Source organism: Silurus meridionalis, chromosome 22, assembly GCF_014805685.1.
Source record: "Silurus meridionalis isolate SWU-2019-XX chromosome 22, ASM1480568v1, whole genome shotgun sequence".
Taxonomy (NCBI): domain Eukaryota; kingdom Metazoa; phylum Chordata; class Actinopteri; order Siluriformes; family Siluridae; genus Silurus; species Silurus meridionalis.
Genome location: NC_060905.1, coordinates 14,274,256 through 14,293,524, shown reverse-complemented (window position 1 = coordinate 14,293,524; position 19,269 = coordinate 14,274,256). Strand labels below are relative to the sequence as shown.

The window sequence follows — 19,269 nt, the reverse complement described above, 5'->3', positions numbered from 1 at the left end:
ACGGTGGCATTAGATTCAACAGCCTTTATTTGATTATAGGATTTTATATTCATACAGTGCTATTATTTCACAGACAGCTTTTCTTGGTTCTCAGTTCTCTCATTGGACACAACAGGAATTATCTTCCTGAAACAAAGTAAAAGAAATCACATGATGATTACAAATCAACATTCTGAAATGTTCTTCGTTATAATTATATGGTGTGAGATTTTATAATAGACATAAAATGTGACAAAGGAAGTGATTCCTAAATAACAATCACAGATCACCACTGTTCCCCAAGGACAATCACTGATCACCACTGCTTCCAACAATCACTGATCATCACTACTTCCAACAATCACTGATCACCAATACTCCCTACAACCAATCACTGATCATTATTTTTCCCGACAACTAATCATTGATCACCACTGTTCCTGAATGACATTCACTGATCCCCACTGCTTCCAACAATCATTGATCACCACTGCTCCCTACAACCAATCACTGATCATTATTGTTCCTGACAACCAATCACTGATCACTGTTCCTAAACAACAATCACTTATCACTACTGTTCCTAAATACCAATCACTGATCACCATTGTTCCTAAATACCAATCACTGATCACCAGTGTTCCTAAACACCAACTGCTGATCATCATTGTTCCCTAATGACAATCACTAACCACCAATTAGTGAGCAGTCACTGATCACTATTACCAACTACTTGTATTTGGGAGGTCAGTATGTGTCAGTGGTTGCGTGTTTGTTCTTAGCTGTGGTGGGACTCTGTGTCTGTAAGAGCATTGTTTCAAATGACCAATCATCACTAAATATTATTGCCTTCAGAAAATCTTTCTTCTTTACAAGTTTTGCTATCCAATCATGCTGTCAGCATCTGGTGATTTTTGCAGTGGTTTAGGACAATCTTCTATGTCCTAAAAAATAGCTGCCTGTCAAAACACTTAAATAAAATCAACATGAAGTGAAATAACCAAAGATAAGCACAAATGCATATTTCATGTCCCGTGTCCGTTGGCATTCAACAAATTGTCTTGTGTTTATTCATGAACGCGTCTGTGAACATGTCTGAAACATAACCTACAGGCATAATCTCAAATTCTATTCCATTCTATTAAGTCTATACTCAAAATATTCTATAGTAGATGGCTGATATTAGGCAACACATTAATAAATATATACTCTTATGTAAGTACTTGTGTATAGTGGCTGTTACTGATCCCATACATCACTGACCTATGTGAAATGAGGGCAATTGGAGGCACAGACAGGCCCACAATAAAAATGACTGAACCCTGAAAACAGCTTTTTAGACTAAATATTTAGTTTAATTTTACTATTATAAGACACACTATATAAATAAAACAATTCTTGAACTGGTTGTTGTCCTTTCATTGTCTGTAGTTTCTTGGCAAAACAAAAGAAATCACTTTGTGGGTTCGATTTTTTGTAACTTAAACAAACCTTTGTGTCCTGTAGATTACACCTCACTAGTTTAAACAGTTCCTCAGGGAGAAGCCGGATACCACACCATGACTATACACCACCTTTTCAGGTCTTGGTAGAGTCATGATTTTCTTTAGGTAACATCCATGCCTGAAATAATACCAATAGATTAAAAACACATGTAAAAAACAAACACACACATATAGATCAGTCAGTGTTATAAAACAAGTAGGTTATTATATTTATATAATTATATTTGTTTCATGAAATAAATGTTTAGGTTTGTTTTATGCTTCTTTATCAAGTTAAAGTTATTCAAATGAGCCTATTTTACAACATTTCTATAATACTATCATATATTTAATAGAATATACATAGCTAAAAAATGATCTTTTAGAAATATATAATCATCAAAGTATAACAACAAGCCAATTTCTTCAGGGATACAAATTTGTCCACCTAAGCTGAGCTCACACTGTGTGATTTTTTATCATATTTTGAAAATCCTTAAAGATTCCTATTATCCTAGGATAAAATCTGTAGTCTTTAAACGCGGGTTTAACATGTTCACAGACAGTTAATTAATTGCCGTCGCAATCATTTTTTTCCTCCAATGAAATTCTCAGAAAACCGTCAAACCAAGAACCAATAGGAGCACCAAGCCTGATGACGTGACAACTTAAAAAAATACTGAAATGAGTCAGATGGACAGTACAGCAAGAAGAGAAACGTATGGAAGGAAAAGGAGAGTCATGAACAAAATTAACGCTGCAGATTGTTTTTGTTTGCTGCTAGCTATAGTGAGAGAACGCGAGTCTGAACGTATCATGGATTGATGATGTAAAACTTTGGACATCAGTTTTTGGTTTACATCAGATTTTGACTGTTGTACAGTCTGACATTATGACAACTGAGATCCTACAGAGTGACCTGTGGATCACTTACAGTCTGACAAGCCACAATCTCAAGGGACTATAAAAATCGCACAGTATGAGCCTGGGATTAAGAAGTGATTTTGAATCACATGCTTTGATGCAAATGAAAGTGATATTAGGTACAATGGAAAGGCAACAGCAAGACAACCCCAAAAAAATATGTTTAGGTGGTGGTGGCAACAGACAAAAACGGAAACGGAAAACGGAAAGCAGCCCATTACATCAGGAGAGCTAGATACAGTAGTAGAAGTTTAACAACTTAACAACAGGACCAGTATATGCTACTTTGTGTCATGAACACCTCTTAGACATTGTATATCGGAGCATTCAACGCCACCAAGTGGCACCACAGACTGTACAGGAGCTCTGGTGCCCTGATTTAGGTCTGGAAATAGAGAATCCTCAGGACACCATCCACTATCTCATCAGGAGCAAGCCCAGATGTTGTCGGGAGTGCATACAGGCACGTAGGGACCATATAAACTATTCACTTACATCATGAGCTGCCCTAATGAAATTTATGCAAGTTGGATCAGACTAATTTAAATCTTTAACTTTAGATTTTTGGTCTGATTTCAAAACCAGCCCTCAATGGGTTGATGAGTTTTGTTTCCACTGACCACTGTCACATTATCAATAATTTAAACAGTGTAAAAAAGATTTTCATCCTGCATATTTTGTTAAACGTGATCCAGCGTATGATTTAAGTCTTCCCGTAATATCTTCGAGCAGTGTAATACAGTACTATTATATATTTACCTTATACTCTCATCATGGTAAAAAGGTAGGACATAAGTGTAAAAAAGGCAATCTGGGTCTTTCATACACATTTCCCGACAGATCTCAGACGTGTCAGTTTTAAAATCACAGTAATCATGGCCCAAGAAATGAAGGCCTTCATAGCGTGTTCTTGCCCAACCTTGAGAAGGAAAAAAAATTCAGAAGAGACCAGGCAATGTATGATTAATTAAACTGGCCAAGTGCAAAACAAACCATATGAAGGCTTGCAATTCCTTGTGGGAAATCCAGAAAAAAGTTCTTCTTCTCCAACAGGCACGAGCTCGCTTACATTCTGTGTATGCTTTAGGAAGCAATGCATATTGATCCTGTAAAGAAAATCAGGTTTTTAATATTCAGGGCATTTTAACCTTTAAATTACCTTTTTTAATGCATTTCAGTCTGCCCTTCAGATCATTAGCCCTAAGGCCAAAATAAATACATAAATAAAATATTGAGATACCAGTCTATATGTAATGTATTCAGGACATGAATTATAGATGAAAACCAACTTCCTAAAACGTTTTACTGATTAGATAATATGAGACTTTTGTAGTGTACAAACATCCCACTCCACCCTTTACAACTTATTTCTGATAATTAATCTTTTTTATAAGCCATAGCAATGAGCAGATTGTGTTATCGCAAGCTATTGACTGGGAAGAAAGAAAATAATGTAAGTTATTATGCTTGGACTACATGCAGCAAGAGAGTGAAAGTAAATGGGAGTCTGACACACACTTTCTTCTTACAGTTATGCAATGCACAAAGTCTTCACACACTCGTTAAAGAAGAAGCCCACCTCGCCCTGCCCCACACTGCTCTGCCCCACACCGTGATGCCGCGCCCCGCACCGCCCCACATCATGCTCTACTAGATTGTCTGTAATCTCTGAATATGTTGCTCTAGTTTGCATCATATTATTTATAATTTACATAAATGGCTCCAAAGTGGACATTTCTTCCTAAGGAAAGAATTTCAGAGAAGTTATACTATAATATTTGACAAATATAACCTGTTTGGATCAAATTATTTATGGATTCATTCATTAAGTCTTATAAGTTTATCAGACACCTTTTCTTAGTAGCACTTACTCAGGGTCAGTGGAATATTTGGAAGTTGTGTATGTGAAATGGGTGCAGCGGGGATGTGTGCTACACAGGAACTGACAGTGTTGCGGAGAAGCAGCAGGGACGTTCTCAAAATCATTTCCTCTGTAATGTTTGTTGGCAAAAAAATCCTCTTTACATTCTGTGATGGAATTTAATAATGATTGTTAATCAAAATTCTGAAATGAAATATAATATTTATATAATTATGGTATATACCAACACATACCAGGAGGAGAACTGCTTACCATCTTTAGGCTTGTGCAGTGATTTTGAAAATGCTGATACTATACCAGGTATTTTTTTGAGCACTAATGGTATTGGAACAGTCCAGTGGAATTTTAAAAAGCATTTTTTCCTGCACAGAGATCAGCAACTTTAAACTTGTAAAAAAAAAAAATTGCACTATCGGGTTTCTACTGAAATTGTGCACAAACAGTGGAGTGGCATTTTTTAGAGATTTCATAAGAGGAGATGTTCTTTTAAAAATAGCTTTATGTAAAATGTTTGACAAGGTATTCTTTTTTTAACTAAAAACATTACACTATAGATTTTTTACACAGATTATATATATTACCTTATTATATATTTACCTTGTGCTCTCAATGTGGTAAGAAGGAAGGAAATAAGTGTAAAAATGGCAGTCTGGGTCTTTTGTGCACATTTCTCGACAGATCTCAGACGTCTCTGTTTTAAAATCACGGTAATCATGGCCGAGAAAGTGGAGGCTTTCATAGCGAGTTGTTGCCCAACCTTTTGAAGAAAAAAAAAAACAGGAACCCAGGCACAGCATGATACACTATATGGACAAAAGTACTTGAACACCTGACTTTTCCAGCCATATTTTATTGTTCATCAAACAGTTACCATAAAGTTAGAGGCAAACATTTTTATAAAATGTCATTGGTCCGGTAGCATTACATTTTCCCTTCACTTGAACTAGAAGATCCAAACCTGTTCCAGCATGACAGTGTCTCTGTACACAAAGCTGTATGAATATATGCTTTACATGGTTTTGGAGTGGAAAATTTTGAGTGACCTGCTCTTGAGTTCTGACCTCAACCCTTTTAAACATGAATTGGATGAATTGGAACTCTGAGTGCACCCCAGGCCTCCTCACCTCAACTACATAAGTGCCTGACTTTACTAACACCCTTGTGGATGAATGAACACAAATCTACACAAGCACACTCCAAAATCTAGTGGAACATCTTCCCAGAAAAGTGGTGGTATTATAAAAACAAATGTGGACTTAGATGTTTAAAATTCACATACAAATCTTTTTCTCTATATAGTTTAGATTTAAATGCTCAAGTAGAAAACATACCATTTGAAGGCTCGCAATTTTGTGTGGAGAATCCAGAAAAAAGTTCTTCTCTTCTAACAGGGACAAGCTCACTTATGTTCTTGGTATTTTTCATGTAACAATGCATATTGATCCTGTAAGGAAAATCAGGGTTAATTTATTCCAGGCATTTAATTATAGGGTTGAACTCTTTTGTGATGCATTTCGGGCTTCCAAAGTAAAGACTAGGAGTAAAAAAAATAATTGACAAACAGAAATTGTTTTTTTGGATTAAATCTTACAGATGGTAAGAACTTTATTAGTCTAATTTTTCTAGGAAGCACTTACTCAGGGTCAGTGGAATATTTGGAAGTTGTGTATGTGAAATGGGTGCAGCGGGGATGTGTGCTACACAGGAACTGACAGTGTTGAGGAGAAGCAGCAGGGACGTTCTCAAAATCATTTCCTGGGTAATGTGTCTTTGCAAAAATCTCTTCCTTACATTCTGTGATGGAATGTGATGAAAAGTGATGTAAAAAAATGTATTTTATTTTTAAGAATTTATGGCATCAATTATAGGAATTATAGATCACGAGTGAAATGACTTACTCTCTTTAAATCCAGTAGTCTTTTGCACTGAATCTGAAAATCCTGATACTACACCAAGTGTTTGTATGAGCGATGATGGTATTGGAACATTCCAGCTGAATTTTAGAAAGCATTTTTTCCTGCACAGAGATCAGAAATTTGAAACTTGTAAAAATGCACTGTACAAGATAATGGAGGGCGATGAGGGAAGATCGAGGGAAGTGAGTGGTAACGATTTTACACCTGTGCTAAATTCTAATTACAAATGAAAATTATGGAATGAGTGAAACTTGTAGAAATGCACTAGTATACACACATTCTCAGAGAACAATTAAGCACATATATTTAATTAATAAATATTTAATTTATTTTAATTTATTTTTTACGGATTTTAGTTTCATTTTAAACTTACTTTTGATTCCAAACTTAAACCATGAAATATATATATATATTTTTTTTTGCATGATCCTTTCATTCCCAAACAAACAAACATACGTACAAACAAACAAATAAATAACCACTGCTCCTAAGTATGCAGGTTTTCAATTTTATCTTGTCTTTTTTCAAGTTACTTTTTTTTAACAGAATTACAATCTAATTTTATATCTTTACCTGATGTCCTTTTCATGGTAAAATGGAGGGACATAAGTGTAAAAATGGCAGTCTGGGTCTTTTGTGCACATTTCCTGACAGTTCTCAAATGAGTCAGCTTCAAAATCATGGTAATCATGGCCAAAGAACTGTAGGCCTTCATAGCGTGTTGTTGCCCAAACTTGGGAATAAAAATGTAAATTAAGAGAAGACCAAGCAAAGCATGATCAGTTACACTGTAGAGTCTTAGCATGCTCAAGTAGAAACAAATCAAACCATTTGAAGGCTTGCAATTTCGTGTGGGGAATCCAGAGAAAAGTTCTTCTTCTCTAACAGGCTCAAGCTGGTTTATGTTCTGTGTATGCTTCAGGAAGCAATGCATTTTGATCCTGAAAAGGAAAATCAATTATGCCATTTTTTTTTTCTATTTTTCACATTTCAATTACTGTTAAAAACAAATAAAATCTTACATGGACACACAGACTGTTTGGATGCACCTATTTATGGGGTTTTATTTTAAATCTTACACATATGTTTATCAGAATCCTTTTGTAAGTAGCACTTACTTGGGGTCAGTGGAATATTTGAAAGTTGCGTATGTGAAATGTGTGCAGCGTGGATGTGTGATACACAGGAACTGACAGTGTTGCGGAGAAGCAGCAGGGACGTTCTCAAAATCATTTCCTCTGTAATGTGTTTTGGCAAAGATCTCACATTCTGTGATGGAATTTGAAGAATAGAGAAGTAAAAAATATGATTATGCTTATTGAATTTCTAAAATGAATTATAATATTTATAGAATAACAGAATTACGGTATATGCCAACATACAGGAATGCCATGAGCAGAACTGCTTACCCTCTTTAGTCTTATACTGTGAATTTGAAAACCCTGATACTACACCAGGTGTTTTTAAAACCACTGATGGTGTTGAAACAGTCCAGTAGAACTTTAGAAAGCATTTTTTCCTGCACAGAGGTTAGCAACTTCAAACTTGTAAAAAAAAAAATACATAATTGGGTTACTACAAAAATCGTAAACAAGTGAAGTGGTATGTTTCAGTGTCTCTTAATACTTACCTTAAACCAAATCTTTTACATAATGTCCACTCACAAGTTTTGTACAGCATTTATACAGCAATTCACATGAAATTTTGACCTGATATCAGTATTAACTCCGAAAAAATCATTAGTAACTAATACTTGGTGGAAAAGCCTTTCTCTGCAATGAAAGCTTCAAGAAATTTCCTGGATGAACTAATTGCTGACAGTGTCCAGGTTGCATTTTGTCCCATTCTTTTAAACATCCTGTCTATTAAACTTGATTTTCTGTATTATATTCTTTTGCAAATCTTGATCTTCAGTGCCAACAACTTTATTTACTTTATCAAGGAAGGTGGTAGCTCAGTGGTTAAGGCATTGGGCTTTGGATTAGAAGATCACAGGTTCAAATCCCACCACCACCAAGCTGCCACTGCTGGGCCCTTGTGCAAAGCCCTAAGACCCTCCCCTGCTCAGTTGTAAGTCGCTCTGGATAAGGGTGTCTGCCAAATGCCGTATATGTAATGTAAATTTATAACTTTTATTTGCAGTTTTATCTTTTGGATCATTGTCCTGTTGGAAGGCCAAAGCTGAATGGCACAAGATTCGTCGTAAGAACTTCCTAAAACATGCCTTCATTCCTCTTCCCTTCAATTATATAGATTCTGTCAGTACCATGCCAAGAGAAACAGAGCATTCCATGATGCTTCCACCTCAAAACTTGAGCAATTTCTCCTCCAAACATGGCATGTGTCATTATTGACATATACTTCAATTTTGTCTCATGTAACCAGAATACGTTCTCCCAGTAATTAACTGGCATTTTCAAATGTTGTGTAGCAAACTTCAAACAAGATACAACATGCATTTTCTTTAATAATAGAGCTTTCCGGGTTGAGTGTTCATTAAAAACCATGGCAGTGAAGTGCATTGTCTATAGTTTTTTTTTTCTGTGACAACTGCACCTGCTGCTTCCAAGTCTTTCTAGAGCTCCTTATAAGTGGTCCATCTGACTTCCTGATTAGAAATCTTTCTTTTATGTGTGGCTGGTTGATAGGGGAATGTTGAGGTTCTATCCACTTGCAGATAATGGCTTTAGAGGTGCTTAAAGGAACACAGTTGTGAAATCTGTCCATAAGCAGTGCTAGTGTTCTGCAGTAGAACCATCTGGTTGCAAAGTTCTTGGTAGAGCTTTTTGCCTTTACCCATTATGGGATGTTTGTATACCTGCATTCAGAGTTTGGTGAGCCTTTTTGTAACCTTTCAAAATGCACAGATAGGAGGTAGAGTAGAAGTACATAATTAAATCTATCCACTTTTTTAATATATAATGTTTTTATGGATTGTAATATTAGGATTAATACCAAAGTCTGGTCAAAATTGAAAGTAAAATGCTGCATTGGAACTGTGGTTTAATTAAAATAAAATTGTTGACGCGTTGAATACCCCCCCGTGTATTGTTTTTTTATAATACAGAGTATATTATATATTTACCTTAAACTCTCATCATGGTAAGAAGGTAGGATATAAGTGTAAAAATGGCAGTCAGGGTCTTTTGTGCACATTTCTTGACAGATCTTAGGCGTGTCTGTTTTAAAATCACGGTAAACATGGCCTTCATTGTAATTTATTGCTGAAATTTAAAGGAGAAAATAGAATTCAAAGGAGACCAGGCGAAGGATGATAGATTTAACTGTTTAAATAGAAAACAAACCATTTGAAGGCTTGCAAATTTGTGAGGGGAATCCAGAAAAAAGTTCTTCTTCTCCAACAGACACGAGCTCACTTACGTTCTGTGTATGCTTTAAGAAGCAATGCATATTAATCCTGTTAGGGAAATCGGGTTCAAGTTATTTATTAAATCATAGGGTTAGGGTTAGGGTTAGGGTTATTTTATTGACTCTTTTTTTTAAAATGCATTTCAGAGTAAAGACTAAGAGTGAAAAAATACAGCAAAAAAAACTCAGCTGTGTAGATGACAATTAGTCTAGTATAATTTTTCTAAGTAGAACTTACTCAGGGTCAGTGGAATATTTGGAAGTTGTGAATGTGAAATGGGTGCAGCGGGGATGTGTGCTACACAGGAACTGACAGTGTTGAGGTGAAGCAGCAGGGACGTTCTCGAAATCATTTCCTCGGTAATGTCTGTTGGCAAAAATCTCCTTCTTACATTCTGTGACGGAAGGTGAAAAAAAGAAAAGTGATTTTATTTATAAAAATTATAGCATTAATTATAGGATTTTTTCGATTTTTACACTAACAGATCGTGAGAGAAATGACTTACTCTCTTTAAATCCAGTAGTTTTTTGCACATAATCTGAAAATCCTGATACTACACCAGATGTTTGTATGAGCGATGATGGTATTGGAACATTCCAGCGGAATTTTAGAAAGCACTTTTTTCTGCACAGAGATCAGAGATTTTAAACTTGTAAGAATGCAGTTGGATAATGGCACAGGATGAATGATGGATGGAGCTGGGGGAAATCGCAAATGTGGTAACGCACATGGTAAGAATAGCACCAGTTGCACTGCTTCCAGTGCACACAGGATGATGTCTTTTGACACACTGACTTATGATGTCCGGTGCTCCCTGTGACTGTGTGTGCAGCCTTGTGCTGCCATCTGTTCACGTGTCACAAACTAGTCTCCAAAATTTTTGATACCACCTCGTACTGTATTCGGGTGAGTGTCCAAGCGGTACATACCATTAGGCTACAATCAGACCCAAATTTACCAAAGCCTTATTTAACCACTAAAGCACCATTATGCCCAAAGAGCTATGTATGTGTGTGTGCTGAAACTGAAAAATTGCAACTAAAAACATAAGGAAATAAAGACTTTTTAAGTTGATTTTACACCTGCCTTTAATTTCCTCTTTTCCAATCCCTCTAAACCCAAGTTTTATCAAGTTTTTGCTTTTGACTGAGCTTATTTCACAGAACTAAAATATAATTTTATATCTTTACCTGATGTTCTTATCACGGTAAAATGGAAGGACATAAGTGTAAAAATGGCAGTCTGGGTCTTTTGTGCACATTTCTTGACAGTTCTCCAATGAGTCAGCTTCAAAATCATGGTAATCATGGCCAAAGAAGTGGAGGCCTTCATAGCGTGTTGTTGCCCAAACTTTGGAAGAAAAACCAAATTAAGAGAAGACCAAGCAAAGCATGATCAGTTACATTGTAGAGTCTTAGCATGCTCAAGTAGAAACAAATCAAACCATTTGAAGGCTTGCAATTTCGTGTGGGGAATCCAGAAAAAAGTTCTTCTTCTCTGACAGGCAAAAGCTGGCTTACGTTCTGTGTATGCTTCATGAAGCAATGCATTTTGATCCTGTTAGGAAAAATCAGTTTGACAATAGTCAGAGAATTTGAGTAAAAGATATCAACACTTTTTATTACTTATCTAAAACTGTAAAAAGATTTATTTCATGGCACATGCCATTTTATAACTAAAGACATTGTTAAATTTCAGAACACTGAATTGATATATATGGGTATAGTCATGGATATAACTAACTTTTAATTATTCATTAGCAAACTACATAATGTTAGATATTATGATTAGCTAGAATTTCCCTCGCTGCACAGTCATGTTATTTCAAATGATGATATTCTTATCTGGCATCTAAAACAATACAGGCTGAATACAGAATACACCTTATTATATTTTTTAAGTATTTGCTCACTCCAGCATATTAAAACATTTTTAAATAAAGGGCTGACATGAGGGGTTCATTTTTATGTCCAACATTGCAGGGGTAAGTGGTTCATCTTTAACTGCACCACACTGCCTCAGATATTCTTGCACTTCTCGACTGGTCCCACCTTCGCTCAGGATAAGAGGTAGGGATTCATTAAGACTCTTCTCTCTACTGGCAATAAAGTGGTCGAATAAAATTCCCTTAGATGTCCAAATAGTTAAGTCAGGTGAAGACCTTTGCTACCTCTTCCTGAAACACTTACAGTAGCATTTTTTTTTAAAGTGTTCTATAATTCCTCTCAATAGAGTTTTAGCCTGATGTATCATAAGTCTGCAACATTGTAAACCAGTGTTTATTTTTTCATTGACAGCGATTTAAATCGCTCAGAGCATGTTGCTCTGGAAAAGAGGGTCTGGTAAAAAACACTGCCAGGTTGGGGCATATCCCCCTTTAAACACTGGTGGAAAGGCCAGGGGGGTGTTTGAAAGTGGATAAGCCCCAAACCTGCAGTTCTGAACTTGAGAATGAACCCAAACACATGGACAGCTGTATCATGAAGTCCACTTTCTACATTAAAGAACTTGACAGGATGATTAATTGAAATGAAGGGACGCTGCTTATTAACACCTCATTTGTGATCTTAGTGTTTCTTTCAAGACTGTAAATCATTCACTTCCTGTTTTAAAACTATTGCATTTACCTGCTTTAGCTCTTACCCCACCAACATACATTGTTGATTATTTGTTATATTGTTCAAATACAAAATTTGGATTAAAATATATAGTATGTTATATTGTCTTTTCACTGCTCCAACCATCCTTTATGTAAAGTATTTAGAACTAGATGAAACCAGTTTCCTGAAAGTTTCCAAAGCATTGCTGGCTCTAAATTATTAGTATACATTCACAGACTTTTGATGAGATTCAAGATTTCTCAGCTCTGTATTGTACAAACATTCCTCTTCTTCAATAACAGTTCGGTTCATTTCTAAAAATGCATTACATTTTGATGTATAGCAATCATAAGATTAAGACCATGAGAGGTGTAACAGTACCCTGGTGCTAACCAGGACATGGCTAGCGGCTAACGCTAGCACTGGATTCTTTAGCGTTTATGTCCAGCCTCGAATATTTCTCTAAATAGAGGAAATTCTGACAATTTCACATATCGACGGAGTGAATGAATGAAGGATGCAAGGAATGAAAGACATTTGGTAAAGTATGCTGAAATAAGTAGAATAGTTAAGTATAATCATATCTTTAGATAATTAAATATTAAATGTAAAACAAACACACTTACATCCACATCTGTATTAACCAAATGGGGTCTAACAAAAGTATTGAATTAAATTTCTTCCATTCATTTATTTAATTGATTTATAATTTTATTGAATTAATTTAATTTTTGCCAATTTCAATGATTACTCAATTTAAATCAATAAAATAAAAAGTGAATTGCATTTATTTGATTTATTAATTTTTTTTTATAAAATATTATAAAATATTATTTTATATATTATTTAACCAAGCAGGCATTTTATTTGAAATAGTTTTAACTTTTTCAAATGTTGATGATCACAAATCTGAATCGTGACTTAAACCGTGACCGAGGTACGTACTGAACTGTGATTTTTATGTACTGTTACACCCCTAATATATAAATAAATATATATTTATAAATTATCATATTATATAATTTTTTATACAATATAAATTGCAATAAATTACTACTTATTATATAATATATAATAAAATATTAATTACTATTAACAATTTTATTCAAACTCGGCTTAATTACTGTGTGTTTCATTTTTTTTAATTGCCATTCATTTCAAATGTATACTTTATATCTTACACAAGTTTATCAGACCCCCTTTTCTAAGTAGCACTTACTCAGGCTCAGTGGAATATTTGGAAGTTGTGTATGTGAAATGGGTGCAGCTGGGATGTGCGCTACACAGGAACTGACAGTGTTCAGGCGAGGCAGCAGAGACGTTCTCGAAATCATTTCCTCGGTAATGTGTGTTGGCAAAAATCTCCTCCTTACAGTCTGTGATGGAATTAATATAACATGAAAAGTAAAAAATTATGTTAAACTGCAATTTTGCATACAAATGAGAAAAATGGCTTACCTTCTATAGTCTTATATAATGATTCTGAAAACCCTGACACTAGACCAGGTGTTTTTTTGAGCACGGACGGTATTGGAACAGTCCAGCGAAATTTTAGAAAGCATTTTTTCCTGCACAGAGATCAGCAACTTCAAAAACTTGTAATAATACACTGGGATACACAGATATACAGAGAACCTTTAAACACAGTATATTCTTGAGATAAATAGTGAAATTATACGTTGTGGTGCGATTTAGTAACTTGTGATTCTGACACAAAACTGACTTTACGTATTGAATATATACCTTTTTACCTTGTTTCTGCATCTGGAAAGGTCTCTGTATTGTATGAAAAAAACTGGCAGTCTGAATCACTGGTGCATTGCTTCTGGCAGTCTTCGGGAGTATTTAAGGTCACCTGGAGATAGTCTGACCCTGGGAAATCCACATCTTGATATGTAGATGACAGACAGGCACCTGGAAAATAAAGCGTATTTTTTCTTTGTAGTATATGTACAGCTTTGACATTTACAAGAAAGGATAGAGCAAACTGTTTTTGCTAAGCAGACCACTTCGTAGAAGATGGTTAAGGCTACCACAGAGTAAAACAAGTTCTTCAGTAGTGCTCCCTGCACTCCAAAAGACCACTGTGGTGGCCTTAACCATTTTCTATGGAGTGGTCTGATGCTGGACCAGCACCTCTATGGCAGACAGGAGGTGATTGGATAAGGTGATCAGGAAGGCCAGCACAGTACAGCTCAGTACAGCTCAGTACAGCTCAGTACTCAGTACAGCTCAGTACAGCTCATGGAGAACGACTCTTACCCCCTGTATGAAATAGTTTAATCTCTGAGCAGCTCCTTCAGTGACAGACTGTTACATCCTAAATGTCTGTAGGAGCAACACTAACGGTAATTTCTCCCTGCTGCTATTAGACTTTACAATCAAAGCTTCTCCCAGTGAACCAGTCACCATAATACACATTGTTAATACTGAATATTAAACAGTGCAATAACAATGATTTTCATTTTTGGGCAATAACAACTGTAAAACTGTGATAACAACAATTAAACCTATGCAATCTTATTCAATTTAATTTAATTCAGTTCAATTCATTTTTATTTGTATAGCACTTTTAACAATGAACATTGTCTCAAAGCAGCTTTACACAGATAATGTGGTGATAAAAAATGAATATGTTCTTTATAAGTATAAGTTTGTCCCTGATGAACGAGCCGGTGGCAACTGTGGCAAGGAAAAACCTCCCCGAGATGGCATAAGGAAGAAACCTTGAGAGGAACCAGACTAAAGAGGGAACCTCATCCTCATCTGGGTTGCACTGAATGTCCATTTATTGCAGATATATGATGTTGCGGGGTACAGTGATGGTGATCAGAAGCATCTTATCCTATCTTATCTTATCTTATATATTATATTATATTATCTGTACATATGCAGGGTTGGGCAAAGATACATCAAAAATGTATATGAAAATAAAATACCAAATACCTTATCTTTAAGTGTATAAAAACTACAAAATGGAGCAGCCAAAATATGCATCAAAATTTTTATATTTTAAAAATACTTTTACAAAGGAGCATGGCATTTCTGTGCAAATTGGCCTATTTAGTCTACTGTGTCTCTTCACTATTACACTGACTCAGTTGATTAAATAAACAATGTTGGATAGCACAGCTTTTCTCAGGCTAAGTCATGGAATAAATCTGACATATGTAACCAGTGAACAGATCAAATATACACATACACGTCCCAGTAATCTCCCAGATGATTCGTTTAAAATTAACTAACAGTTTAATGTTTAACAGTTTGCGAATGACTCAATTGTATCCTAATTTAGTTAGTTATTTAGTTTGGTAATGAAGGGCCACTTTGCATCAGCAACACTGACTTAATGACAAACAAGTCATTCATAAAAAGTCAACTGATGGCATAGCAACTAGTTTCTAATTAATTAATCATAAATATGTATGTAATAATTCATTAGGTGTAAGTCATTCATGCAACGGTATGCAAAAATCATGTTCCTGCTAACAGCTACTTCAATTACGGCACAGTATTCAGCAATCAAAGGAGAGGGAGGGCAGTGGAGTGGTGCGGTGCGGTTGCAGGGAGAAGAGGTGGAGAAGGTGGAGGAGTTCAGGTACCTGGGGTCAACAGTGCAATGTAATGGAGAGTGTGTTAGAGAAGTGAAGAAAAGAGTGCAGGCAGGGTGGAGTGGGTGGAGAAGAGTGATAGCAGTAGTGATGTGTGATAGAAGAGTATCTGTGAAAGTGAAAGGGAAAGTTTATAGGACTGTGGTGAGACCTGCGATGTTGTATGGATTAGAGACAGTGGCATTGAGTAAAAGACAGGAGGTGCAGCTGGAGGTAGCAGAGCTGAAGATGTTGTGGTTTTCGTTGGGAATGACGAGGATGGACAGGATTAGAAATGAGTTTATTCGAGGGACAGCGCATGTAGGACATTTTGGTGACAAGGTGAGGGAGATGAGATTTAGATAGTTTGGACATATGCAGAGGAGGGACATGGGGTATATCGGTAGGAGAATGCTGAGGATTGAGCCACCAGGATGGAGGAAACGAGGAAGGCCAAGGAGGAGGTTTATGGATGTGGTGAGGGAAGACATGGGTAGTTCAAAGAGTTGAAAGAGGCAGATGTAGATGACAGGGGGGTATGGAGACCCCTAATGGGAGAAGCCGCAAGAAGAAGAAGAAGAAGAAGGAGGAAATATTTACTTTTTAATAACTGGATGCATATTTAAAAGCTGGCAGCCTTCACTTTCTTATCTTGACCACCTTCTTCAATATGGATAAATTTTCTATTCTGATCTCAACATGTCTGGGCAAACTACTGAGTAGGCACCAATCAGAGGCTACATTTTTATGATGTCATCATGTAGACTTCGTTGTAGACAAAGTATTTCACAGTATCTTAAAACTACAAAATGACAAAACAGTCTTATATTTTAATAGAAAATATGAAGCCAGTTTCATCAACCCTGTATAACCCTAAAACACAAATTTTAAACTCTTATATTTGAAATACATGTACATAAATACTGCTCATCCCTGTACGTATGAGATTTAACATCTGATATAAGCTCAGAGTTACACCTGCATTGCAAATATCTAATTTTGAAATATAACACAAGGTGATGTACTCGCATGTTAAAATATTGTTTACACTTAAGGTTTGTGAAAATTGTCTTGGACGTACTTGTTTCATAGTCATGAGGCATGAGTTTGAAGCCTGAGGTCACACCTTTCAGCATTGCAAACCCTGAGGGAAATCCACTGGTTGTGTGCTTCAGGTAGCAGGAAAATGTCCTTTTAAAACAAAGTAGTTATACTGTGTATGTGGAAAACTAAATGTAGTTTTAACTCCTTGAAATTTGTTATTTTATTTTATAAACTCCAAAGTCCTGGTTTAATTTAAACATGCCTTATAGAATAGTTTCCTTATTACATGACATTTCAGTAAATTATTCAGTAAAAGCTTGCTTTGCTTATTCTATATTTATGTATTCCTTTACTCTTTTAAAATTAGGAATCACTGATCCATATTTCATAATTGCATATAGAGTTGCAATTTAAATCTTAAATCTTTAAAACGGCCATAATTTCCAGAACTCCAGTAAATAAAACAAAACCTGTTGTCTTTGCTCCAATCAGACCGGAAAAATGTGAAAAATGAGCAGAAATGGTGCTGTGTGCAGGCGAGCTGACAGTGCTGGACATCAGGGGAGTAAATCCACAGAACATCATCTCCGATCAAGTCCAAATCCACCGCCGGCAAGTGGACTACAGATAATCCAAAAATGCAGAATGTTTGCAGTAGTTGTTTACATCATAATTATTGAAATTGTTTACAATAATAAATAACAGTTTGCTGAAAATGTATTCTGGGACCACGATTTAATGTATTTAATTTCATTACCTTTACCAGAGGATTCTTTTAAAACTGATACCAGCAGGATCAACAAGTATACTCTCATCCTTCCCTGAAATACTTTCACAGCTGCTTTATACATAAGCTCACAGTTCTTTAAAATCCCAGGTTCCAAAAAAAAAAAAAAAAAAAGGTCCAATGTGCAATGTTTAAATCAATATGCCACATGCCAGCTGGCAAAGGGTCTGAATAAGCTTAAATAATCATTAAACCAGTTACAGTGTTGTAGGCTTCACTCAGGCCCACCGTCCATATTGTTTGTTGGCATGGAGGCTTGAAGACTGGTCAGATGACACTAAAATAGAGCTTTTTTTGCAACACTAAAGAGGGGTTTTGGTGTAGAAAAGAAGTGGAAAAAACCCTAAAACTCCAGAAAAACAATTTTCCACAATTCCCAAATGCCCAAAACACTCGAGCATGAAATTCATTATAATACCAATACAAGATGGCAATGATATATGATATACGAGGTGGGATCAAAAGATTTCATGACTAATGTTGCTAGCTGGTGCTGTTCTGACCACGTGTCCGTTACCACGACTGCGATTTCATCATGAACAGCAAGTTAGAACAAAGATCAAACATGAAACTGGCCAAATCAGCCACATAGATGTTTATAGATACGTTTGACATACGGCGATGCCGCAATGAGTCTTTTGAGATGTTTCGAGTGGCACGCAGGCTTCAAGAGCAGGAAATCAGGAAGACATTTACATTTACATTTACATTTGCGGCATTTAGCAGACGCCCTTATCCAGAGCGACGTACAAACGTGCTTTAAATCTCTAGTAATGAATAAATCTACACTGGTACGCAAGATTACAAACTCAATATAACTATAACTCGAATTCTACAAACTTGGAAAATGCTAATGTAGGTATTTTAGGAAGAGGTAGGTCTTCAGTCGTCGCTTAAAGATAATCAGGGACTCTGCTGTACGGACATCTAGGGGAAGTTCATTCCACCACCTCGGTGCCAGAACAGAGAAGAGCCTTGAAGTATACTTACCTCTCATTCTGAGAAAAGGTGGTACCAATCGAGCAGTGCTGGAGGATCTCAGACAGCGTGGTGCAGTGCGAGATGTGATGAGGTCACTGAGGTAAGATGGTGCTGGTCCATTTTTGGCCTTGTAGGCAAGCATCAGTGTTTTGAATCTGATACGTGCAGCTACTGGAAGCCAGTGAAGGAAGCGCAGCAGTGGGGTGGTGTGGGAGAACTTGGGCTGATTGAACACAAGTCGTGCAGCTGCGTTTTGGATCATTTGCAGTGGACGAATAGCGTTCAGGGGGAGACCTGCCAGCAGAGAGTTGCAGTAGTCAAGTCTTGAAATGACAAGAGACTGAACAAGCACCTGGGGCAGCCTGTGTGGACAGAAATGGTCGAATCCTTCGGATGTTATCGAGAAGAAATCGACAAGAACGAGCAACATTAGCGACATGTGGGGAAAAAAGACAGTTCATTGTCCATAGTTACCCCAAGGTTACGAGCAGAGGCTGAAGGGGAGAGCAGAGCGTCATTAAGTGTTATTTGTAGATCTTGACCTGGGGATGAATCACCTGGGATGACCAGCAGTTCTGTTTTGCTGGGGTTGAGTTGAAGACCTTCAACGAGTTCAACCCTCTAAAAGTATCGAAACGATTCAGCAACTTGTGCATGATGATCATCAGCGAACAAATTCACATGACCTTACCCTTCTCGTCTCCTGTGGACT

General features: G+C 36.4%; 1 protein-coding gene across 1 annotated transcript; it reads right to left on the bottom strand.

Moving 5' to 3' along the window:
- Nucleotides 1–4: 4 nt before the first annotated feature.
- Nucleotides 5–17,604, bottom strand: LOC124376377. The gene is made up of 26 exons (XM_046835429.1): nt 17,547–17,604; nt 17,260–17,410; nt 16,827–16,936; nt 13,907–14,069; nt 13,614–13,723; nt 13,375–13,531; nt 11,000–11,112; nt 10,746–10,905; nt 10,061–10,179; nt 9,793–9,949; nt 9,491–9,603; nt 9,271–9,409; nt 7,595–7,704; nt 7,304–7,454; nt 7,014–7,126; nt 6,759–6,918; nt 6,168–6,286; nt 5,907–6,063; nt 5,601–5,713; nt 4,867–5,026; nt 4,522–4,631; nt 4,259–4,415; nt 3,381–3,493; nt 3,147–3,306; nt 1,471–1,602; nt 5–126 (listed from the first exon to the last, which is right to left on the bottom strand). The coding sequence occupies exons 1-25, from the start codon at nt 17,602–17,604 to the stop codon at nt 1,497–1,499; spliced, it is 3,279 nt and encodes a 1,092-aa protein (XP_046691385.1). The 3' UTR covers nt 5–126; nt 1,471–1,496.
- Nucleotides 17,605–19,269: the final 1,665 nt, after the last annotated feature.

Bases quoted from the DNA above. Each gene is read 5' to 3' on its own strand.
- LOC124376377 (XM_046835429.1), bottom strand. From the start codon at position 17,604: ATGAGAGTATACTTGTTGATCCTGCTGGTATCAGTTTTAAAAGAATCC. The intron at 4,416-4,521 runs GTAAGCAGTTCT...ATTCCATCACAG, and splicing joins ACTGCACAAGCCTAAAGATG to AATGTAAAGAGGATTTTTTT. The intron at 3,494-4,258 runs GTAAGTGCTACT...TTTTCTTTACAG, and splicing joins AAATATTCCACTGACCCTGA to GATCAATATGCATTGCTTCC.